General features: G+C 43.1%; 1 protein-coding gene across 1 annotated transcript in view; it reads left to right on the top strand.

The window, feature by feature from the left end:
* SLC6A11 (solute carrier family 6 member 11) overlaps positions 1 to 25,840 on the top strand; it is a 118,777-nt gene that overhangs the window by 74,754 nt on the left and 18,183 nt on the right. The window contains exons 7-8 of the mRNA XM_036923433.2: positions 12,301 to 12,404; positions 18,188 to 18,312. Coding sequence (XP_036779328.2) covers positions 12,301 to 12,404; positions 18,188 to 18,312 — 229 coding nt within the window. The remainder of the gene's footprint in view (positions 1 to 12,300; positions 12,405 to 18,187; positions 18,313 to 25,840) is intronic.

The following is a 25,840-nucleotide window of genomic DNA, read 5'->3' as shown; positions in this document are numbered from 1 at the left end:
TTCATGTGGCATTGAGTAGCATCTTTCTGCCTCCTTCCTGTGGCTCCCACAGGCATTTTCCTATCCAGATTGTGAGCAGCTGCTGGCCAAAGATAATGCGATAAATGAAATACCAGCTCTGTGAATCTGTGGGTTCCAGGAAGGTGTGTTCCATCCCCTCTCTCAGTCCTTTGCTCAGAAGCATTCCTGCTGGGCAACTTCACACACATCTTTCCTTTCCTTACCTCTACCTGCCATTTATGCCGCTGGAATATCCCCCCATTCTTTCTAGCCTTCCAGGCCAGGACCAACACCAAAATCCATTGAAAACCATGCTCCATGAACGTGACATCATTCTCTTCTTCCCTTTATAAAGAATATCTGCCCCTTACATTTGACTTAAAATTTATCCCTAATGTGGGACAGGAGTTTACACTCTGTGGTGTCACAGTGTCTTCCTGTGCTTTTAGGACTATAACGTTGAAAGACCTCAAGGAATATGAGCCTCAGATGACCCCCAAACTTGTCCTTGCTATATTAGCCTGGGATGGCAGAGCTAGAAAACCATCTCTCTCCAGTTTCAATTTGCTTACCAACTTGGATGGTGGTGGACTTCTTCCACCATAGCTGGACTCAGAGCAAAAGAGTGTTGTGATTGATTAGCAATGTCTGCCATGGAAGGAATGGGAATTGGCTAGCAATGTCTGCCATGGTCAGGAATGGGTGTGGTATGTGCATGCCACATGTTTGTTATCTCCATTGCAATCCAGTTTTGTTATTTTGCGGATTAGAAAACTGAGATCAAGAGAAAAGAAATAACTTTCAGGGGAGCACATGAAACTTTAAGGGCATACTAAAATTGGGACCAGGTGTCCTGACCCTCTCAGTCCAGCACATTCTTCACTTGGCTGCTAGCTAGGACTCTGCATGAGCCTTGAATGACCCTTTCCTATGTCCTGGAGACTCTAAGTGGCTGTGGGCCTTTAACAAATATTTTTGTGTTTACCACTTGCCAGGCGATGTGTAAAGTGTCAGGGATGCATCAGTGAAAAAAAGCAGAACTCCCTACTCTCATGAAGCTTGTGTTCAGTTGGAGGAGAGAGATAATAAACAGTGAATATAATGATGTGATTAAATGTATTTACTTCATTGTCTTTGGGCAGATGCAGAGGCAATAGCTGTTTTCTTTTGCTTTTTCCTCCCGAGGAATCTTTTCTAATGACTGGAGTATAAGCAGCGGCTTGTCCCTCCCAGGGCATGGAACACTCTGGCATGCCCTTTCCTTCTCTGGCTCTCTGCCTTGAACCAGCTCCATGGTTATTAGAGGAGAGAAATAGTTATGGCATGAGATGATGAGGTTTCATCTTGGCTGCTCACTCAGTGGGCACCAGAAAATGTGCCAGCTTGGGGCTTGGTGGGGAGCTGATTTTGTTCTGGCCTGTGTTCCCCAGGGATGGGGTTTGGGTTCTGCAGCCCCACCACTGATGCCAGCTCAGACTCCCCTGCCAGTGGTTCTCAACCAGAGCTAGGTAGGACCACTGCCCAGGGTCACTTAGAAATGTGGGAGCATAATTCTTGTTTCCGTGATAACTGGAGCCACCTCTAGCATTTAGAAAGTGGAGCCAGTGATGCTAACTAAGCCTACAAGAAACAGAGCAGTCCTGCACAACAAATTGTCCCAACCAAAATGCCAATAGCGTCCCTCTAGAGGAACACCGTTGGGGGAAGACTTTCGACTAAAATGCAGCCCCCTGAGAGTGAATGTACAGCTTGGAAAAAGCTCAGGGCTGAGAACATGCCATCTTCGAGCCTTCCCCACACTTTCCATTACTCCAGATGTCCTTGGTTTAGCCCTTTGGCATAACAGGGCTCAATTGTTTCATGAATGGATTAAGGGGTAGGTACGCACAGCCTCCAGGATTCTACCACATAAGGCGCAGAGATCATTGCAATCAGCCCAGTGCTGGTAGCTTCCTGTCCACTCCTTCGGCACTCTGTGACTGGGACACAGCTGTCTGGGCTCTGGGAAGAGGTCCAGCCACAGTGACCCTGCTCCCTGCTGCACACAAAAGGGCCACCAGGGTCAGTCTACACACCCAGGCACCCCAACAGAACTGAGCAGCTCCTTACCGCCCACGGTGCAAACCCTCCAACCCAGTGACATTTTATTGGCACAGCCCCAGTGGGCCCCCAGGGCTGGCTGCCCAGGGAAGTGCTTGGCACTGGAGCCAGAGGCTGCAGAACATATTTCCAGTGGGTCTTCCAGGCCAAGAGCTTCTGCCCCTTCCCACCACTGTTCCCACTGGCCCTGCCCGCCTGCCCAGCACATTAGCATTTAAATGTATCCAGAGTCATCTCCCCCAAAGGCCTCTCCCAACCATTGAATCCAGCAGGGAGGGACATCTGAATCCTCCTCCCTCCAGACTCTCTTCCATAATGGCCATACTGTATTCATCAGCTTCTGTATGTGGCATTAGCTGCAAGAAAGAGAGAGGGCGCCTAGCAACCTGGATGGGGCTGAGGAAGAGGTGGGAAGGAAGTGATTTTCATGTAATTATTCACTTCTACAAAAGCTGTTGTCAGGTACATACTGGAAACGCAGCTGTTGTATTATTCTCCTAACCTACTTTTAATCTTTTGAGAATCTTTACCAATATAAAAGGCGAAAAGAAAGCGCTTAACTCAGCCATTTTCTGCCAGGCTATATAAGTTATGTTTCTGCCTCAGTTGATGGTTCTGCTTACAAAAGTTGTGGTGTGTGTGTGTGTGTATGTGTGTGTGTGTGTGGCTGTGTGTGGCCATGTGTGGCTGTCTGGTTGAAAAGAAAGAAAAGGCTGTGGGTTATAAGCCCCAGCAGGGCCACCAAGCCCTGTCCCGACTCCTTGGATGCAAAAGCCACATGTTCTGTTGGGTCTGGTGGTTTTCTTGCACCTTCTTGGCTGGGCATCAGGACAGCAAAGAGCCTGGGTCCAGGGAGATGTTGGCACCTTCTGCCCTTCAGTGTTGTACCCATGCCCAAGGCCCTAAGAGCAGGTGATGGGTGGCTGTGGCATTTGGTGTATCTGATTCATTCACCTGGTTGGGAGCGGGCTGGGTTGGTGGAAAGATGTGGGAGCTTGTTTTCATAGTAGGGTTGAGATGCATTAGCCACCAGAAGAAATCAGACTAAGGGAATCATACCAGGTAACCCACTACATACTTTATATTCACCGTATGTTGCTTTTGGGAACAAGGAAGTTGAAGCTCAGAGAGGTGAAATAACTTGCCTAGGATTGCACAGCAGGTAAGTAAAAGAGCATGGTTCCAACCAGGCTGGCCTGACTCATGCCCTTTCTAATAAACCCTCGCAAGGCTCTGAACCAGACAAAAGCCATCATATTTAATTTAGTGCCCTTTACATCGTGCTCCAGTACCTTCTCAGGAGGGCAGTTCAGAGGTTCATTTGTCCCTAAGTCCAAGGGGTCTCCTTATAGTAGCCAGTGTGTACATCTGTTCAAAGCTAAATGGACAAGTGGCTTCACTCTCTGGTGTTTGGTTTTTTTTAAATCTATAAATAGGGGTTAATAATAGCAACCTCAGCAGTGAATCTAATACTTGCATAGTACTTAGAACAGCCCCTGTTCTGCTGTAGACATGAACAAAGGTGAACTGGTATCATGATTATTGGCATCCCCGCCATCACGCACCTCCTGTTACTCGTGGTAGGATCAGTTAATGCTGCATTTGTTAGAGACATTGAAGCATCAGTGCACCAAATGCTACCAACTCCAAGACACACACAGACGAACCAGGCTGCCTGCCGGCGCCAGCTCTGGTGATGGACAAAGGTGCTGCCTTTCTGCCCAGGTGAACAGCTCTCTTTATAGATCTGAAAGCCCATTTCTAGGGGAGCTTCTTTCTGTAGCCCATGCTGCCCTAACTACTATAGAAAATGAGACCTTCAGCTCAATTCCCTTTCAGCTCCCCTGGGCAGCAGCTGCACCTTCGGGGAGCTCGGCCCTGGCCCCTGCTGCCCCAAAAACTCGCCTCCTGTAGCCTCCTCTTGCTTCTCTCCACCACATTGGTGTTATGCCTTGCCTGCCTTTGTGCATGTTCTGTCTCCTGCTAGAATATAAGCTGAGAGGAGGAGCTACTGGAACAGTGCCCGGCACACACTGGACGCTCAGTGCATGTTTACTGTGAGGTGAAAAGGGAAGAGGCTTATGTTTTCTTTCAGGTTTTTGAATACTGGCCTCTCTTGGGGAGGGATTAATGTTGACTAAGCACCTGCTGTTTGTTAGAGCTCATGCTGGGTTTCTGAGCACTTCCTTGATGCTCCAAGAGCTGGGCACTGGGTGGAATATTTGTTCCACACACATCATCTTATTTAATCATTTGTGTGTGAGGGAAAAGGAGGGAGGTGCTAGCCACATATGCACAATGACCCTCTCCTTGATCTCTCCAATGGGGCAGGTCAGTTCTCTCCAAAAGTGAAGCTTTCACCCCCAAGCCTCTGAGAGATTAGACATTCTACTTGTTTGGTCCAGGTGGGAATGTGGGGAGATGCAAGAGTGTTTCTGCCCCCACACATAGCTGTCTCTAACCTGGGGATTATGATGCTCACTTCAGGGTAGCCTGTGGATCCCAGAACATAGGAAGGTGCCTTATAAACTGTAAAGCGCTGTCCATGTGGACTGGGACAGTATATTCTGAGCATCTGTCATGACAAAGGTAGCTTCTGAGTGTGGGTAGGGCATCCATCTATCCTTCCTTGCTTCCATCCGTGTCCATCTATCCTTCCTTGCATCTCCCAGATAATATCATGGGGGACCTACTCCATGCCGCCCTGTGCTGGGCCCTGAGAGTCTAGGAAGGTCGGACCCCCGACTCCATTGCTTTCAGCACCTGCTGTGCACCAGTCCTCACTGGAACCAGCTGCTCTGAAAGCGGTGAGGTTGCCTTAGAGCTAGAGGGCAGATCCACTTCTCTTCTAAAGGGGCTCTGCTCCCCTGTTCCCATGCAAATCTGTCCACCAAACCTCTAAATGTGGACCGCCCACAACTGCACTGCCAGAACGCCCCTCATTCATTGCTGCAGAACATGGGGTGTGATCTGTTTCTCAGCTACTGACCCGCTTCCTTAGGGTTTGTTTTGTGGAGACTATTTTCCCTTCAAATTGTGCTGAGAAATAGGAAGCCCTTTCTCCTCTGGGCTGCCCGCTTTGTAATGTCCTGAGAGAGCCTGATCAATGGGGCTCAGTTGCCTGGTCTTCCTTTCACTGAGGTGGGGTTGCCTTTGTCCAGTTTGTCTTGACAGCCTAGAGCTGTTTCAAATCCCAGCTGAGACTCTGGCCAGCTCAGCACACAAGAAGGCCCCAACCTTCTTCTGTAAAACATGGAACCAGAGGGTGTTCAGCTCAAACCTCACTCTTCCTTTGATTAGCAATTTGGCCTTTCATGGATCCATTTCCTCTTCTATAAAAAATGGAGATGATAATACTTATCTTAGGGAGATGGGTATGTAAATGATGAGATTGTGTCCAGGAAAGCCTCCAGTACACAGTAGGTTTTCAACAAATGTTAACTCAAATTTCCTACTTCCTAAGGCATCACCAAACTGGTAAGAGGATTCATGAATGTTCTGTTAGCCTGTTCTATTAACTCCTCTTTCCCCTTCCATCAAGTCATTCCAATGGCCACAATTTTGTTTGATCTCTGGGTGTGTGTAGAATTCCTAGTTGAAGAAAGAAGTAGATGACATAGACTTGACATAATGCCTGTAGCATTATGAGATCATGCTGTGTTCACCAACTAATTATTTTTTCTTTTCCTGTGTAAGTGGGAGGCACACATTTCTCAGATTCCCTTGCCTTTAGGATGGGACCATCCAGTTTGGTTCTGGTCAATGATATGTGGGCAGAAATGACATAAGCAACTCCCAAGCCTAGCTCCTAAAAACTTCCCAAGCAAACCTCCCATTTTCTGTTCCTCTGCCTCGGAGGCTGTGTAGGCATGGAAGTATCATAATAAGATAGGAAGGCTTATGTCACTAAGGCATTGGGTGGAGGAGAGCCCCTTCACAGTCTGTATTTGGCTTTGTGTGGGTGAGAAATGAACATCTGTTATACTGAGCTATTGAGATTTGGGGGTTTGTTGTTTATTCCAGCATAGTTTAGCAGCAATTATCTTAACAAATATGGCAGCTCCCTGCTGAGTTAATTTATTCCTTCCCAGACTGAAGGGGAAGGCTGACAACTGGGGCCCTGTTGCATATTTGCAACTACAGGTATATGTTTAAGAGCATACACATACATCAGTTATGTCAATCTATTAAAGAGTCTAATCATGTAGGCTCCATGTGAACATATACGCTTCTTTGTGAGACTTTTTCAAGAAATCTAATCCTGAAGTTTCCTGGCTCTAAATGTCCAAAGAGGATGTGTCTAAACAGAAAAGTTGATATCAACATGGATTTTCCAAATGTGGAAAATAGAAAAAACCAATGGAGAAAGTTTCACATCTAGAATCAGGGAGATGTAAATTTACTGCTAAAATCCTGATCACTTTCAAATCTGTATCTCCAGTCTAGATGGCAGTATTTAACCCTAGACCTCCCACCTGTCTCCTGTACATCTCACTTGGATGTCTCAGACTTGCCTTGGTCAAAACTATACTTATGTATTTCCCCACTTTATACCTCCAACCTCCCTCATGAAAACCAGCTCATCCTCTAGTGTTACATCCCAGTCCATCAAACTGTTTAACTCTGGGTATTCTCTTACTTCCAGTCAAGATCAGTCTCTCTTAATCTACCCCTTGAAGATTTCTTGAGAACCAAAGAGGCAAGATGGCAACAGAAAAACATTTTTAAAAATTTCCCAGAATATCTCCTTCCAAAGAGTAAAACTGGGAAGGTAAAACAAAAAACCTATGTGCAGGACCTTCAGCATAATGAGACGACTCCATAAACCACAAAATGTGAACAATGGGAGCCAGACACCGATAGCAATAACATCTGCATGATATTAATGTCATGGGATGGGGTGGAGATGGAGCCGAAGGGAGTTCAGAAGGCTGAAATCCAGGAAATCCAGAAATCTCTTAACACATATTCACCCCTAGAATAAAAGGGCTCTGGGACTAAAAGCCTGGTAGAACTAGCGAGAACATCAGCCAAAATTAGGAGAGATATGTGCAGGCTCCAAGTCACAGGTGAGGCAGGAAGTCTTTGGGAGCTTTGGGCAGAAAGCTGGGATCTGGAAACTAGGGGCTGATGACCCGCTGAGGCTCTATGGCCAGAGAGAACTCCACACTGAGGAGAAATCACTGGAAGCAGAATCTAAATTGAACAGGAAGCAAAAAGTGAAATTTTGGGTAAGAGTGGGGAAAGGGAATAGAACAGTAATTTCAGAAAGTACTCTCTGCACATAGTTTTAAAGACTTCATGGTAGTGACAGAAGAGGTAAAAACTGTGAGGCTGGAAAATCTACCCTGGAACACCCCCATTCTTCTACACAAGAAAACCTCCTTTTAAGAGGATAGGAACCTGTATCTCACCTACACATTAGCAACAGAAAAAGATTGTGGTCAAATCCCATACAATGCTACTATAAGAGAAAGAATTATGGGCATAATAATGTTCCTTGGATAATGAATGCATTCCTCAGACCCACAAAACATCTGAACACTGAAACTTAATATTTCAAAAAAAGCTAAATGAAATTAAATCAACCAGATGCTATACAAAAAAAAACAGCATAAATGAGGAGATTTGAAAAGAAACTGACAGGGAGGACTAAAGGACAGGAAATAACTAAATAGAAGAAATAAAGGAATGAATAGACACCATGGATAATATCATAAGATAATTGGAGGATGGAAAGGAGGAACATAAAAAATAGATAGAAATGAAAAGATTTTTTAAAGAATGAAAGAAAAAGTAGTAGATATAAAAGAGACAATGAAAATCTAACATACAAACAAGTCCCCCAGAAAGAAAACCAAAGCAATGGCAGAGAACAAATGCTAAAAACAATAATTTAGGAAATTTTCTCCCTGAAATAGATGACTTGAATTTGCATCTTGAAGAAGTATACCACAAGCCTGGGAAAATCAACCCAGAATAGTTAACATTAAGACATAGTCTAATAAAAATTATTGGCCTTTAAAGAGAAAGGAAAAAACTTGTTGGTCATTCAACAAAAAGAGTGAGTAAGAGTGGCATCAGACTTTTCAACAGCAGCGCTGTGTTCCAGGAGACAACTTAAGCAACATCTTCAAGACGCTCAAGAAAAAAAAAGAGAACCGAGGACTTTATGTGTAGCTAAACTGAGTTTCAAGTGCAAAAGCCATGGATCAACAACCAGCAAGAACATGAGAGAAGCCAGGAAATATTATTTCCCATGAGCCTTTTCAAGGAATTTACTGGAGAACAAGCTGCAGGCAATCAAATTAACTGGAGAGGTAGTACCATAAGGGCTGGGGTGAGCATTAAATTTATAGCCACCTGTAGGCTTCACACTAAATAGTGACTGTCAGGGAGACAATACAATATGTAATGGCTGTATGTTCTGATCATGCAGAAAGAGTGCAGGAATTAAAAATTGGGAGAGAATGGACTGTGCATATGAAAAGTTTAAGTTCACATGTTGCCTTTAAGTATTAACTAGAAACAAATGGGCATTCAAATTAGATGCTAGAAGAAAGAGAAGGAAGAGAAATAGAGGCTCCTGGCTAATGTCAGTATTCCTCATAGTAGAGAACCAATGACACTACCAAAATGGGGTAGAGGAACTAAGGTTATTGTATAAAAGGTATTGATTTAATCGTTATCATCAGAATAACAATGACAGCCTTTTTCCCACAGAAGTCAGGGAGCAAGAGGGAAGAACCACTTGAGAGCACATCTCCCCTGTCACATGGACCTTCAGGTTGACCATGTCCTATCTCACCACTTCTCCAGTCTGTAAAGGTGTGCCTCATCCAGACAGCCTTCTCTGATTGCCCTAGCACATATTAATCTCCCCATTCATCTGCTACACCTACGTATGGTTACCTTGTTCTCTGAATATTTCATCTGTCTCACCTGTGAGCAGAGATGGAGTGCTATATATAATTGTACAGTACCTCTTTCAGAGTCTGGCACAAGGTTCTGCATACAGAAGGTACTCTGTAAATGCTGGTTCATCAGTAACAGGATTGATGAAAGGATTTGGGCTTATAGTCCCTGGGTTTTTCTAAGAATTTAGTGTTGCAATTAGTCAAAATTATTCAGTTTGAAATGACAGCCATCCAATTCAAATTGCCTTATGAAAAAGAGGAATTTATAGGCCTTTGGAATTGAAATGTCCTGGAATACTCTGATTACAATAATAGCTGGATACAGGGACTCAAGCCATATCCCCAATATCAGTCTTTCTTTGCTCTGGACTCTGCTTTCCTCTGCATTGGCTTAATTCTCAGGCAGGCTTTTCTCTCCTGGTCAGTGATGATCCCCCAGAAGTTACAAGCTTAACATCTTCAGAAGAAAAGAATGTATCCCACTGGAAATAGCTCCAGCAAGAGTCCCAGGATTGAGTTTCATTGGCCTGGCTTGCATCAGATGCTCATCCCTGAGCCATCACTGTGGCCCAGAGAAATGCTTTCTATTGGCCAGGCCTGGGCCATGTGACCACCCCTGAAACAAACTTCTGAATGGTGAAGAGGTGGTTTCCTAAAGGAAAATTAGGGTGCTGTTACCTGAAAAGGGAAGATGGATGCCAGATGGGCAAAAACAGCAGATGCCTGTTTCAGTGTAGTCGTGCTCAGTGAGCAAACTGCAAGAAAAATTCCCTGCAAGTGAAATCATTATTTCAGAGGCGGGGACACATCTTTAGGATTGTGTGTATGGAAAGCTCTCTTTGGTATATTCAAAGTCACAGAGTGTTTGTTTACCCTTTTGGTGGGTTGGGGTGGGAGTACAGACCACCCATCATGCGGCCCAGTCACAGTGGAGGAGACAGCTTTCCCACAGGTCTGTGGGATTCTGTCTCTCCAGCCTGCACATTCAGCCAGACAACAGTGAAGGATCTGGGAGGAAGGACATTTAATTTGCAGAGGCATTAAAAACAAGTGTGAGAGTCTTGAGGAGCAGTGTTTGATGGAGCGCTAAGCACCCCAGTGGGTTGCCCCTGGGATCTGGTTTCCTGTTTCCTGAGTCAGCAGCTGTACTGTTTTTTTGCTTCTCCAGATGGCCTAGAGATTCAAGAAAGCACCAGTGTCCCCTGAACACTAGAACAATCCTTTTCTGGGCAAAATATCTCAATTTCTTTTCTCTTGGGGATTTGATTACCTGGTATGGGTCACTCTACCCTTGATTTGGGTAAAGGGATCCACAGAAGTAGCAAATTGGGAAACTGAGGCAGCACAGGAAGACTTAAAAATACATCCCTTCTCTCCTAAATCTTCAACATTTTTGTCTGCACCAGATTCTTCCTGTCAACATTTAAGCATCCTCATGTTTCTACAAACATTTCTAAAAATATTTCCTAAATTTTACTTACCCTTTCCCTACTACCCTATCTCCCAATTCCCCTTTATGGCAAAGTTTCTTGGAAAAGATTCATTATATTCCCTCTTTCCATTCCTTCCTTGCCATGTCTCAATCCACTCTGATCTGCTAGCATCCCCCACCCCACCCCACAAAACACACTTCAACTAAGAGCTCTCCCCAAGTTCCTCATTTGGCTCCAAGACACTAAACTCAGTGACCTATGTTAGAGGGAAAAAAATGTGTTTACTTCTTAGGCTGGGAGGCAGCATTATGATATTCAATTTTAATAAGTATTTGTTGAATGATTTCACAAACTTGAGCAAATCCAGTGTAGAGTGATCTATACTGTGCAATCAAATACCTGAGAGAGAGGAAATAGAGAGATTTTTCCTGAGAAGGAAAGAATTCTAGGATCTAGAAAGCTCTAGTGTTTTCTTCAAATCTCTGAAGTGCTACCACATGAAAAAGAGAGATGTGATCTAGACGGCCCCAGAAGGAGGAGCACAGGAAGGGAAATTTCCTCTCATTTTAGAAGTGCTCTAATAGTCAGAACTCTGTAAAGAAGGAAGGGACTGCATCCATAGGTAGTGAATTCCCTGTCGCCGGCAGTAATCAAGCAGACACAGTTCTGTCAGGAGTACTCAGAAGAGTCTTGTGTGGGGTGGGAGGCTGTACCACAGGACTTCTGAAATTCTGGCATTGGTTAAGCACGCATCTCTAGAAGTGGGTCTCCATGGCCTGGATCTACCACTCTCAGCTGCGTGGTCTTTAGCAAGTTATACAACCTCTCTGATCCTCAGTTTCCTCTACTGTAAAAGGGGGGCTAATAATAGCACCCACCACATAGGGCTGCTATGAATATTCAAGTGCAATAATGCATAAATGGCTCAGCATCAGTGCCTAGCACATAGTAAGTGCTCAATAAATGTTTGGTAGTATTTGTATTCAGTGCAAAGCCCTGCTCTGTAAATGGCATTTGATTCTCAAACATCTGTTTCTTCAGCTGCATTGGGGTTTTAGCTGTGGGTTTTCCCTAGTAACTTCTAGGAGCCAGGCTCACAGAGAGCCCAGGGGAAAGTAGAGAGAAATCATCATAATCGGTGGTGTGTGTGTCATGCTGTCCACAGCAGTTTTTGTCAGGGGGGAACCTGTAGACTAAGAAAGTAGTTTCCGTCTGTACCATGTAAGAAGTCTAATGTGTTTATTTTGAAAGGTGATAAAGATAAAGGTGGGCCTCCCCTTTCTCCTCCTGTCCTTTCCCTACTACCTATATTATGCTCAGGTCAGCTATGCAAATACTTTTGTCCTGGATAAAATACTATGTTGGTTTTTCATGGTAGTCTTAATCACAAAGATAAGAAGTCACTTGTTCTGTCCTAACCATGGCTTACCTTAGCAGCATGCACTGGATCCCAGGAGCTTGCATTCCTTATTGCATGAATCTTCTTAACAATCTTGAGGGAGAAATTCATTCCCCATTTGTAGATGAGAAGACTAAGTTTCAGAGAGGTTAAGTAACTTTTCCAAGATCACACAGCTGGAGAGGGATCTAAATATCTACATTCTTGCTATTTAGCAAACTATTACCCACCACCTCCAGAAAGTTCTGGAATTCATTAAGGACATTTATATTTAATGAAGTAGTTCCCCAAGAAGAGAACTCCTAAAAAGCATTCCTGAGACTGTTAGGGAGTTCGATTATCCCTTTGTCAAGTCTTTTTGGAGGGTAGGAGGCAGGTGGGGGATTTCAGAGAACAGGGCTGCCGCATATCTGACTTCTCTTTATGCCAACTTCTTTGTGCCTTCCTACAGGTCTGGGTAGATGCTGGGACGCAGATCTTTTTCTCCTATGCCATCTGCCTGGGTTGTCTGACTGCTCTGGGAAGTTATAACAATTATAACAACAACTGCTACAGGTGAGCACTTCCCTGGGCCCTCCCAGCTCACCACCAAACCCTGGGAGCTCTCCATACCACCAGGCTAGTTCACATTTGTCTTCCTACCTTGCAGGGCCTCGAGGAGATGGGCTGTTTCTCTGCCTGCCCATGCCCCAAGGTCAAAGAGTGGGTCCCTAGAGGAGCTAGGAAAATAATAAATGTGATCAGAGTGCATTCCAGGCTGCAGGCGGATTTGCTCCTGGAATCTTATTCAGACCTCCATCTCACATTGTACAACAGATTTGTCCCATATTGTATAAGTGACTTGCCCAAGGTCACATAACTAGTAAGTGGCAAAGCCAGGATATGAACCTAGGACTTCTAATACTAATGACCTTGTTCTTCTGCCTGCTGTTCAGCAACCTGCCTCTGCACCTTCTCACTCGACTGTAGGGTCCTCTACTGTCCCACCTGGAGTGGCTGCTGCCCCATCCTGTCTCTCAGCCTCACTCTCTGATCTCCTGCATCTGGTCACACCCAGCTCTGGGAAGAGGGGTCTAGGGGAGGGGGTGAGCCTGAGGCTGTCTGACCCTGGCTGCCTGGTCTCTCATGCCTTCAGCCTGTGGGGCTGAGACTCACAGAGGGCCAGGGACTTGCCCAAGATCACCCAGAAGCACATGGTAGAAGTGAAATTGGCACCCTGGACTCCAGCTCTAGGTTGATGGTCTGCTTGCTGAGGTCCCTGTACCCCTGTATTCAGTGCCTGGTCACAGCAGGTGGCTCTTCAGGGCTGGAGAGATGGCACATCTCTTCCATAGAGTCCAAGAGCTCCTTATTAAGCATGAGCTTGTGGAGTGATGGCAAGGAAGCCATCGCTGAGCACAGATTAGCTGAGAAGAGAAGGTTTATTTCAGCAAATAATTCTGAGGTATGATACATATTTGAGGAGAAATAACCAAGGACTTCTAATACTAACGACCTTGTGGTTAGGACCAAGATGATTCCTCATACTTTGTCCCATATGTGCTCCACAGGTTGATTAAATCATTTGTAAAAGGAAACCATCTTAAAACTAGAAATAAAATAGAATTTTATGTAGAAGACATCAAAATAATGAAAGAAATCAAAGGAAGACAATGACAGATTGATCAAAATAAAAATCTAGAAGTAAAATTTCTGGAAAGAAACACAGACCTGAAATTGGTGGTGAGTGGGACTAGAAAGTCAGACATGGGGAGAGGGATTTCTTCTCACCTTTCCTCTCCTATACAATTTAAATGTTTTGTTTTATTTTTACTCTGAGTAGATACTGCTTTTACAAATTAAAAAAATCAAGTTAATGCACATATTACCTACATACCCTTTTGTATTATATCTACAAATAAAATATGGAAGTCACCTACAAAATCAAACATATAACATGATACTCAAAAAGTATGCTCTGGTCTATTGCAACAATATATGATACTCAAAAGGGCTTGTTTCCATAATACATAAAGAATACAAAGAGATCAATATGAAAAACGTTAAAACACCAATAGGAAAATCAGCAACACACTCTTAAAATGAGATTGTTTTCCTCAACAAGCAAATTTGCAGTGGTCTAAAAATGGACCCTGTTTGATGTCTCTAAGGATTTAGCAAGAGGATCATGTCATACTCCACTGTGGGATGGGAACCTGAACCTAACAACCACACAACTTGGTTGTTGTGTGGCTCAAGTGAGATCACGCATTTGAAAGAACTTTCGTCGATGATAAAGTCCTTTTCACATCATCCCTCTTTTCACGATAAGGGAACCGAGGCTCATGGAGGTGGCCCCCAGCTGGATGTGGTAGAGCCTGGACTCTGGCTGTGTCCATCCCAGTGTCCATCCCAGAGCCATGCTGCGCCTCTCTGAAAGCCAGCTTCATGATCACTTTATTAATCGATCTGTTAAGTCAACCATGTGCATTGTGTGTATACTAAGTGGGAGACACCAGAGTCAGTACCTTGGGAAAGAGGCACAACCCCAGTAACTTGAGGAAACTGAGGCACAGAGGAAGTAAAAGTGGGCACGTACCACATGTTGAAAAGAAAAGCCATTGTGGAATCCACTGTGCCATTAGGCAGCAAGTTCTGTTGTTCCTGGGGGCCTTTGCACAGAGAGGCAATTGGGTATGGTAAACAGAGGGATGCTAGAGAGGTTGAAGACCAGACTAGGTTGTCCATAAGATCCTTTCTGCCTTCAAGGTGTTCACGGGGAGGTGGGTCTGGGGGATGAGAGGTAAAGCACTCTGTCAGCCACACTACAAAACAGTTAACATGGACAAGGAGAGTAAGGCACCAGGATGGGAAAACAGCTCAGCAGACCTCTGGTCTGGGTTGGGTGTGACCCCCTGGGGATATCGGAGGGGGATGCTATTTGCATACAGTAGGCACTACCTAAGCAGCCAGAGTTCACACACAGTCTTCTGTCCTGGGCACTGTGGAATCACCTGGTCACTGTCTCATCCAGCTAGGCTGTCAGCCCCATGAGAAACCATGTCTTCTTGTTTAAGCCTAGTGTAGTGCTGGATGACGTGTGTGGAAGCAAGGAAGTAGCAGACCATTATACAGATGAGGAAACTGAGGCCCACAATAAGGCACTACTTATGTTCACATTGCCAGTGTTGGAACATGGTTTTGAACCCAAGCCTTTCTGGCTCCTGTACCCCAATCCTCACTGCTGGGGATGACCACCTCTTTCCCCTCTACTGTCATCCTCAGGGATTTGGCCTGGTCATCAGGCTGTATCTCAGGGCAGTGGCAACTTTCTTCCCCATTGAGCACGTGGGTGAAATAAGCTGGCTGCCACAGATCCTGTCTGCTGTTCAGATCTTCCCCTCCCATCAGCAAAAGAAAGCAAACCCCCCTAGGTGACATTGTGAATCTGAAGGCTTGTTTTATTTCCGTTTCCAAATTGTTCCATGAGCAGGTCTCCCCCAACTGAGAGGGTGTAAATTAGAACCCTCTCTTCTGACAATAAAGTAGCTTCTGGAGGTCTTGAAAGCCCAGTTCAGCTCCTGCCAACTTTAAAGTGCTTGTTACATAAGCTTTTCACCTAGAAGGTGCCCTGCAGGAAGGAATTAGAGGGAGAGGGATGAAGCAAACCAGGCAAGGAAAATCCTCTCTGCAGAGCACAGGCTGCTGAGTGCTGTCTGCCTGAAGGCGGGGGTGATCCAAAGATGGGGGTGCAGGACGTGGGGCTGGGAAGGACCCAGGTCTGCTCAGAGCTTCTCAGTCCCCCTGTGGTATAAGGAAATCATTCAGGAGGCCTCTGGTGGAAGATGGAGACTCTGCAGTAAGGAACATTTGTTTCTCAGCAACCACATAGATGCCCACAGGTGATTGTCCTCAAGTCAAGATTTGGAAGTCTCAGTTCTTAGGGGGCAACATTTTTACACATCTCCTAGAAAAAGCGTGGGCTTTGGCTTAGCCAAAGCCTGAGATTAATGGACACACACCCCAAATTCACGAGTGAATTTTGGTGACTGTAAGACCTTGAGTGTAACTCTCCTTCCTGAGCCTTGAGATTCAGTGACACAGACACCCTAGCACGGGATGCGCCATGTTGCAGCTACCAGTATACAGGAGAATCCCCAAATTTAGAGTATGGAGAAAGCTTTCCTCACCAGTACTATCTTGTTTCCCATTATTTGATAAGTCAGGCATGAGGAGACTTACTCAGCCTTAGGAATAACCCTGCCCTTAACCTGAGTGAAGCTGAATTTCCTTTTGAAACAAGGTAAATCTGGCTTGCAGATAAAGTCTTCAGGTCTGCCAGCCCAACCCATATCCACAGTGCCTTTAAAGGGACCTGTATCAGTCACTCACTGCCACAATAATTCTGTGTTAACAAACAACCCCAGAACTCAGTGGCTTGCAACAGCTATTTGCTTTTACTGCGCACAAGTCTGCTGGTCAGCTGGGAAAGCTCTCCTGCAGGCTGTGAATTGAGTGAGTTTGATACCAAGGTCCAGGCCAGCCTCCAGTCTGCTCCATGTATACACATTCTCGGGTGCAGGCTTCAGGGACAGCAGCTCCCTGGGGAAGTTCTTCTCACTGCAAATCACAGAAGCAATAAAGGACAAGTTCAGTCACACAAGCACATCTGAAGCCTTAGTTTGTGTCACATCTGCTAATATGCTGTTGACCAAAGCAAGTCACAGGCTAAGCCAAAGTCAATGGGACAGGGAAATACACTCCAACCCAAGGAAGAACATAGAGGGAGTGACTACTTGCTGGCAAATTATTTAATCTATCACGAGGCCCAAGAGATCCTGTTATCCATGCACCTTGTCCTATAGCTGGTGAGATCAGGCCTGGAGATAAGATACTGCAGGGAAAATTGGAACTCAAGGCTCCTGACCCCCATCTAATGCTTTCTCTGATATGCCTTTGATTCTCAGAGTCATTGCAAGGCAACTGGGAGTCACAGTCCCTAACATAAGTATAACCTTTGATTACGTTACAAAAAGTATGGTGTTGGGAGAAGAGGAGGTGAGAATCCTGCTCTGCTTTTGAGTCTAGTGTTCAGTCTGGGATGTGACATTTGAAGAGGGGCTGGACAAGCTGGAGTGTGTTAGAGATCACAAACAGGATGAGAAGCTGGTAAAAGAAATAAAATGTTTAACTGAGAGAGCCAAAAATTCAAAGGGATATAGAGCCACTGCCTTCAGCTCTCTAAGACTGAAGGAGTTCCAGGCTGTTTGGGAGGGTAGAACTAAAACATCCTAGAGAAGGTGGATTGTGGCCAGGCACACTTATGAGGATGTTCTTACTGCTGTAAACAGCATGAGCCATCCAGCAAGGGGAAAGCACTGTGGAACAAAGTGACTAGCTCCTGCTTGCTTGGGTGTGAGCAGAGGCAGCTCACCACCATGCCAGAATGCTCTGGGCTGGTCATGCCTCAGTTGAGAGGTTGGACAGGCTACCTGGGAGCTCCTCCCTCCAAAGTGGAACATCCTATGTATTGCAAGCCTACCTGGTAAGAGTGCTCTGCAGCAGCTGAGACCCTCCGAGACTGCCTCCCTGACTTAGCCCCATGAGGGTGAGGGGCCCAAGGCAGGAGGGCCGGGTTCCATCTTCCTTGTCTTGGTAAAACCCAGTCATTGTAGTCCGACTTCTCCTGGGTCATGGCTTTATGCTGGTGCTTCTTTGCTGGGAAGCCAAGGGCAGGGGACAGTCACTGCTGTGGAAAATCCCTCCCTGAGGGGTCCAGCCTGGAAGGGGGTGCTCCCTCACAGCAGCAGAGCAGGGACTAAGCAGTGAGGTCTGAGTATGATGCTCCAGTAAATAGCTTGGCTAGGAGGAATCTCTCTTCCCAAGGTTGCTGGGAGCTTCCAGTGTGAAGTCTGAGGGTGCTACCCTGGCTGAGAAGCAGGCATTTCTCTGAGGCTTCTCCTGCCCTCCTTGCTTTGAGCAAGCAGGAAACCAATCCTCTCTTACTTTCTCTGGGTTTCTCACCTACCAGGGATTGGTAGGAATGTTGATTTGTCTCCAGGTATTTCTCAGTAGTTGTGCACTTTCCTACTTGCCAGCCTTCCTTCCTTCCCAGCACTCTTTTGTGCTTCTTGTCCGTGATATACCAAATCTTCTAGAAATACAAGGGAATCTGTGTGACCATGGGGCAGCCACCTAACCCCTCTGAACCATGAGGGCTTCATTAGTCAGATGGAGCTGTCCATGCCCACACTGCCTTGTCTGTCCCCCAGGATGGCCACAGTGCTCAGACAGAATGTTCTAGCATTGTGCCTGTTCTGCACAGTCTGACCCAAGCCCTTTTCACTGCTTCCTTACAGGGACTGCATCATGCTCTGTTGCCTGAACAGTGGCACCAGCTTCGTGGCTGGCTTTGCCATCTTCTCAGTCCTGGGCTTCATGGCATATGAGCAGGGAGTGCCCATTGCCGAGGTGGCAGAGTCAGGTAAGTTTGCCAAAGGTGAGGAGGCTGCAGGTGATGGTTATAATGAAAATATTATCTTCCTTCTTAGCCCATTCTTCTCCTGAGGTCAGACCTCAGAAGGTGACTCCATCATCCATCTTCAAACCAGGATCCTGGGAATTACATGGGAAGAAATCTGGACACTCCTTCACTCCCAGAACCAGGCATCTCCATGTTGTGCAAATTCTACATCCTCAATGTCATTCCATTTTGTCCACTTTCCTCCCCACTGCACTGTCTCCCTACCAGTCCAGACCACTGTCACCACTCACCTGGACAAACACAGGAACTTTTCACTGGCCTCCCTTCCTCCACTGTTGCCCCTCTGTCCCATGCTCTACCCTGCAGAGTGATTTTTTCAGAATGCAAATTTGAACATGCCCTTTTCCGACGAACAGCCTTTCTTGGTTTCTCATAGTGCTGGATTCTTGGCATGGCTTCAAAGCCCTGTGCTGCCCAGCCCTGTAGCCTCACCACCGACCTCGTTCCCCCATTTCACTCTGCCCCACTGCAGTGGTCTGCTTTCACTTCTGTGACATAGCTCATTCCCTCCACCCCAGGGCCTTTGCACATGCTCTTCCCTCTGCTTGGAGAGCATGTCTCTCTCCCTTTTCCTGGATATAGAATCACTGTGAATGTAACATTCTTAAGTACCGATTGATGTGTGCTTGTATCACTGTGGGCAGGGCTGTTGTTGCTGAAGTGTCTGTGCAAAATGAGAATATCTCTTCCCTTGATTTACATGGTGTTTGAATTCTGGGAAAATTCAGTGTATATTTAAAAATAAATAGTTTGTGTTTTCATAACAGATTTTAACCTACATAATCTAAATTGGTTTTTCACCTGTAAGACTGTCCAGTGGAACAGTTCAATAGGAGTAGCACAGCAAACCTAGCCTTTCTGGTCTCCCTGTACTCAATGTCAGTCATGCCCTTATTCACTGTGACAATGCCAAGCACCCCTGGGGACCACACTGCCTCTGCTGAGAACCATTGTCTATGGTGTCCTCTTCTTATCTGGCATGCACAGATAGGGAAGCACCCATCTGACCCACCAGGATGGGCAGGGTAGTGGGTATGGACATCAGAGCAAGATTGCCAAGCTCTGCTCTGGACCTGCTCAGGACCCACTGCTTAGGTACCTTCCACCTCATACATCTTGACAGATGATGTACATCAGAGGTGGAGATAGTCCCTGTGAAATCAGGATTCCAGAGCCAGAACAGATGATATTAATATGATCAAAGCTCTAAGTCATCAAGTACTTACTCTGAGTTCAGCCCTCCAAGGTGGTTCTTTTACTACCCCCATTTTACAGATAAGCTGAGGTCCAGAGAGATAAGGTCACTTACTCAAGGTTACACAAGCTTGGATTTAATCCAGGCCATCAGGCTCCAGAGCCCGTGCTCTGACCATGCCATCCTACTGCCCACTGTAGGCAGGACATTGACACTTCATAAAACATCCATGCTCCTTCCTTGCCTTAAACCACAGGGCAGCCTCCTGTGGAGGGAGCGGTGCCTTCTCTAGGGAGCTTTGACCTCTTAGAGAATCTACTTCCTCCTCTGTAAAGTGAATGGTCCTACTTCAGGTGTTGAGTGAGATGGTATCAATAATAATTATTATTATAAGCACTATTACTACTTTTTATCAGAGAAGCTCAAAAAGGGGTTATGGAAAAGAGGCCAACTAAAAATAAATTTTATTGGTTTTTTTTCTTATTTCAAATTGAAAGCATATTTATTTTAGAGAAATTTGGAAATCTTAACCAAGGGAAAACTCTCCAATCTGAATCTTACAGTTTGGGGTTCTCCTGCCAGGATTTTCTGTGCATACATAATGACATTTGTGTCACTGGAAACTATGTAAAATTATCCTTGATATTCTGTAGGCTGTATTTTTCCATTCACAATAAAGTATGAGGAGTTTTCTGCCTTAGTAAATAGAGATCTCAACCATGAGTTTTAATAGCTGTGTAGTATTCCACTGGATGGATGTACTGTTACTGATTTACTCTGTGTCACTTGTCAAGCTCTGGATGGTTATTTTTCATATACTACCTCACAAAATAGTCATAACATGTCTATGAGGTAGGCTTTATCTGAGCCTCCATTTGTGGCTGTGCAGAATGTACCCTGCACAACTCCAGGGGGTACCATTCACATAGACAGTAGCCCTGGGCTTTATTATGCCCATTACAGATGTGGACCCTATAGCTCAGAGTCTGAAGTGGTTTACCCAAGGTTACAAAGCCCATAGATGGTACAAACTGGCTCTGGCCTCTTCTGGCTCACCTACCTGTGTTGCTCCTGATGACCAGCAGGTAAGTCTAGTCTCTGCCTCTGGCTAGGGATATGGATCAGACCAAGATTCTCCTTAGGAGCACCCATGATTTAGAGAAATTGCAAGTTTCAAATTAATGTGTAGCCACCTTCCCCTGCCTCAGAAAGACTGAGGCTCACTCTCTGAGGAATGATTTTTGGAAAATATCGAATTCAATGGCAGATGTCCTGGCATACCTGGGGACTGAGCCCTGCAGTTAATGTGTACTTCTTGAAAAACTCAGATTTGTCCTGCTATGACCCAGCACTCAAAATTTGTTTCCCCACATGTCCCTCAGTCTGCTTCTCTGATACTCTGTCTGTCAGGGTGAACTCTTCTGGAGGTCAAGATTAGACAGCTTATAGCTGAGTTTTGCTTTTTTATCCAGTATGGTCATTTCTGTCTTTTAATTGGAGCATTTGTTCTATTTGCATTTTGTTATTATTGAAATGGTTCATTTCTCAAGTCTGTTTCAAGGCAAAAATTAACAGAAAGATCATCAGAAAAAGAAAGTGTTAGATGTGTTGTGGCAGTGTAAAGTGATATGTTACTAATGTGAGGTAGATTTTGATGAGCTATAGGTGCGTGTTACACAAGCTGAGATTTAGTCCAGCTGGAATCTGGATATCTGGAAAATTCCCAGTTGCTTAGAAAATAATAAAAAGAGGTAAAGCTACAAAGCTAATAGAAGAAATACAATTGAATATTTAAAAATATTGATTAGTCCAAAAGAAAGCAAGAAAAGTCACAACAGAGTAAAGAAACAAATGAACAAACAAACAAAAAAAAACAGAAGGGACATAAAGAAAATAAATGTGAAATGGTAGACTTACACCCAAGTAGCTCAGTAATTACATTAAATACAAATGAACCAAATACTCCAATTAAAAGGCAGAGATTATCAGACTGAGTAAAAAAAGTAAGACTTAACTATAAGCTGTCTAAAAGAGACATATTTTGAGTTCAAAGACACAGATAAAATGTAAAAGAATAGGAGAAGATACACCATGGAAACAGAGTAAGAAAACTGACCTGACAATATTAATATTAAACAGAGTAGACATCAAGCCAAAGAGTATGACTAGAAATAAAGAGCAACACTTTGCAATGTTTATGAAAGGGCAATTCATTGGTAATACATGTAATCCTTAATGAGTTTGCACCTAATGACAGAGATTTAAAATACATGAAGCAAATAAGGGAGAAATGTGGGATTCACATATAAATCAAGTATAAAAATCAAACGAATAATCATATCTGACTTGATTGTTTATAGTTCATGATGCATGATCAAAACCAAAAGTTTATGTGATATGACTGCCTTTGCACTGTTCACCATGTAAGAACTTGTTTGTTATGCTTCAGAAGATTGGAGACTGTTGAGAATTAGGCTTGGGGTTGATTAATGATTGTGCATTGAGTCCCCTATACAGAATTTTATTGTTGTTAACAACCATTTGATCAATAAATATGAGAGATGCCCCCTCAAAAAAAAAAAATACGTGAAGCAAAAGCTGACATACTAAAAGAGAAAATAGAGAAACCCACAGTCATAGTTGGAGATAACACTTCTCATCCCCTAATGTTAGAACAACTATACAAAATACCAGTAAAGACATAGATATCTGAACACTATCAACCAAATTGATTTAATTGACATTTAAAAAATACTGCACCCAACAACTGCAGAGTACATTTCTTTTCAAATGCTCATGAAATGTTCACCAAGATAGAACATAGACTGAGCCTTAAAATAAGTATCAATAAATTTCAAAAGACTGAAATCTTATAAGGTATGTTCTCTGACAACCACTGAATTAAATTAGAAGTTCATAGCAAAAAGATATCTGGAAAATTCCCAAGTATGTGTAAATTAAGCAACACACTTCTAAATATCCCCTGATCAAAGAAGAAAATATTTCAAACTGAATGGTAATGAAACACAACATAGAAAAATTTGTGGGATGCAGTTAGAGTGCTTACAGGGAAATTTATAACTTTAAGTACCTAATTAGAAAGAAGAAATATTTAAAGAAAAAAGTTGTTTCTATCTGAAGAAGCTGAGAAAAAGAAGTACAAATTAAGCCCAATGTAAGTAGAAGCAAAGAAATAATAAAGGAAAAACACAAATAACAGAAAAAAATTTCAAAGTCAAAATTTGGTATTAGAAAAGATAAAATTTATAACCCCCTGGCAAGATTAATCAAGAAAAAAACACAAATTACTAGTATCAAGAATGAAAGAAGGTATATGACTGCAGATCCTGCACACTAACAATGAGATAAGGAAATATTACGAACAACTTCAAGCTAATGTATTTGGTAATGTAGATTAAATAGACAAATACCTTTAAAAATATAATTTATTCAAACGGACTCAAGAAGAAATAGAAAAACTGAACAGCTCCATATTTTTAAAAGAAATTGAATTCATTATCAAAAACTTTTCCACTGAGAAAACTCCAGGTCCTGATGGTGTCACTGGTGAATTCTACCAAACATTTAAGAAAGAAATAATATCAAGCTTATACAAACTCTTTTAAAAATTAAAGGAAGTAAGACTCCTGAGTATCTGAGGACAATGACACCTCTATAGCTAACTTATATCCCATTTCCCTCCCACCAAGCAACAAGAAGAAAAAAAACAGAAGAGAGAAGAATATTCTACATAAAACCATGCCCCCTGCATAACTTGAAGACAGAAAATATTGAGGCTGCAAATGACTGTAACAAAAAGAAAAATCACTAAGGCCAGTGCAGTCTTTCCTGCTATAACCTGTGCCCTCAGAGCTTCAGGGCTTTGTGGCGAGCAAAGACAAAATGTGAAAAAGTCGGGGGGAAACAGAGGCTGGTGAAGGGACCTAAGCGTGATCTGGAGCAATCACTAGAGATATCAAATCCACTCTAAAATTGAAAATACTAGAAAGGATCCAGATATATCTCTTAGCAGGGACTATAGAAAGACATTCAAAAAATGTGTGATTTAAAGAGGCAGGGACTGTTTAAAGGGATAGGCACAGTTTAAAGAAGGCACCATTTGAAAGCTTCTTGGGGAGAAAAAGGCAAAAAGGAAGGGAAAAACACCCTTTGACAATTAGATGGTGAAGGGAAAATCAAGTGAGGAAGATAAATGTAGAGTCCTGCACAAAAAAAAGAATCATAACAACACCTTGTGAGAACGGAAGCTCACCCTTCCCCCACCATCAAATCAAAATGCTAGTAAAGTACCTGGACTTTGCTGCACTGACAGAAGAGGGTGCTATTAGGTTGGGAATATCATAAAATACTGAAGAACATGAACCGTGAACAAGAATTACTGCAGAAAATCAGGAATAGAAATCTATCAGTGAAGAACCACAATTCCCCTCTGACAACCAACCATGAAACAGAAGAAAATTCTAAGTCAGCACTCCACACAGAATTAAATATACCCAAGCAAACATCTGAGGATGTGAAAAACACCTTGAACCAGAAATTTTAAAACTAACAGTGGGGGAGAAGAGGAATAAATAAAAAGAGTTAATTGAAGAAAATCAAGGGAAAAGGAAGAAAATGAGAAAAAAGAAAAATTTATCTCAAAAATGAAAAATAATGGTGAATAGTCTCAAGGAACATTTTAGAATGGAAAGAAAACAACCAAGTGAATGAAAAATGATGTACAGAAAGAAGTACAAATGATTCCCCAAGAAAAGTAGAAATGGAAGACTGGCAAAGAAGAAAAATGTTCATATTATCAGAGCCCCTGAAGAAGGGAAATAAAGTAATGGGACAGCGGTAATATTTAAAACTATAATACAAGAAAACCTTCTGAAACAGAAGAGCTGAGTCTACATATTGAAAAGACTTCTCAGGTAATAGGCCAAATCAACCCAAAATGATTAACTCCAAGACATTCTAGTAAAGATAGTACCTTTTCAAAGATAAAGATAAAATCCTTAAGCTTTCAGGCAAAAAAGATCAATTAACCTACAAAGGCAAAAGAACTAGACTGGCGTTTTACTTTTCAAAACCAACATACAAATGAAGGCAACTGCAGAGAAACTTTTTTTTTTAATTCGCACAAATGAGTGTGAATCAAAAATTTAATATCCAGTCATTTCTTCAAATATCAAGGCTATTGAAAAACCATTTTCAATATATAAGAATGGTGCCTTCTTTAAATTGTGCCTATCCCTTTAAAAGGTCCCTGCCCCTTTAAATCACACATTTTTTTAATGCCTTTCTATAGTCCCTGCTAAGGGATCTATCTGTATCCTTTCTAGTATTTTCAATTTTAGAGTGGATTTAATACTTCTAGTGATTGCTCCAGATCACGCTTAGGTCCCTTCACCAGTCTCTGTCCTTTGGAGGAATCTACTAGAGAGTGAGCTTCATCCAGCCCGATAATGACTGGGAATACTTTAGAAAGAGGACTGATGGTAAGCACTTAAAAATATTTAAGTATATATCTGAGACCAAAACAAAGGTGGGGAATAAGTTATAGGACTAATTTAGAAATTTCCTACATACTATTACAAAGTAGAAATCATTCAGCTGAAAAATGGAAAGAGAAGGCAAGAGGAAAATAGAAAAGCTCATTGTTGTATGGCCAATACATGGCATTAAAGGATACTGGGGAGAAATCCTGGAAAGTCTGGGAGGATTTAAATAAAAAAACAAGAGCCCAGGGGCATTATATTTTAAAAGGTATAAGAATAAAGGTAACTACTAGAACAAATATATAAACCTTCTTAAATACCAAAAACATTTATAAGTACAAGAGGAAAAAATACACAACTAATAGAGAAACATAACAAATATGAAAAATACACATAACTTAAATATGTTGTCAGAGTTAAGATCAAACATGTCAGTCGTAGCAGTAAATGTAAATAGCCTTAAGTCATCTATTAAAAGAAAAGATTTTCAGTTCGGCTCACAAAATAAGACCTACATATAAACTGTATACAAAAGACACATGTAAAACAAAGTGATTCACAAAGTCTAAAAATAAATGGATAGGCAATAATAACATCTTGATATAAGACAAAATAGAATCCAAGCCCAAAACCATTAAGCATGATCATAGACACTTTTTATTGTTAAAAGTCACAATTCACTTTGAAGATATAAAACACATGAAAATATATGCACTAAATGACTCAGCAACAATCTTTATGAAGCACAAACTGCAGGAGACAGAAATTAACA

Source organism: Manis pentadactyla, chromosome 1, assembly GCF_030020395.1.
Source record: "Manis pentadactyla isolate mManPen7 chromosome 1, mManPen7.hap1, whole genome shotgun sequence".
NCBI lineage: Eukaryota > Metazoa > Chordata > Mammalia > Pholidota > Manidae > Manis > Manis pentadactyla.
Note: the sequence above shows the minus strand (reverse complement) of the source record. Positions and strands in the feature narration are given on the sequence as shown.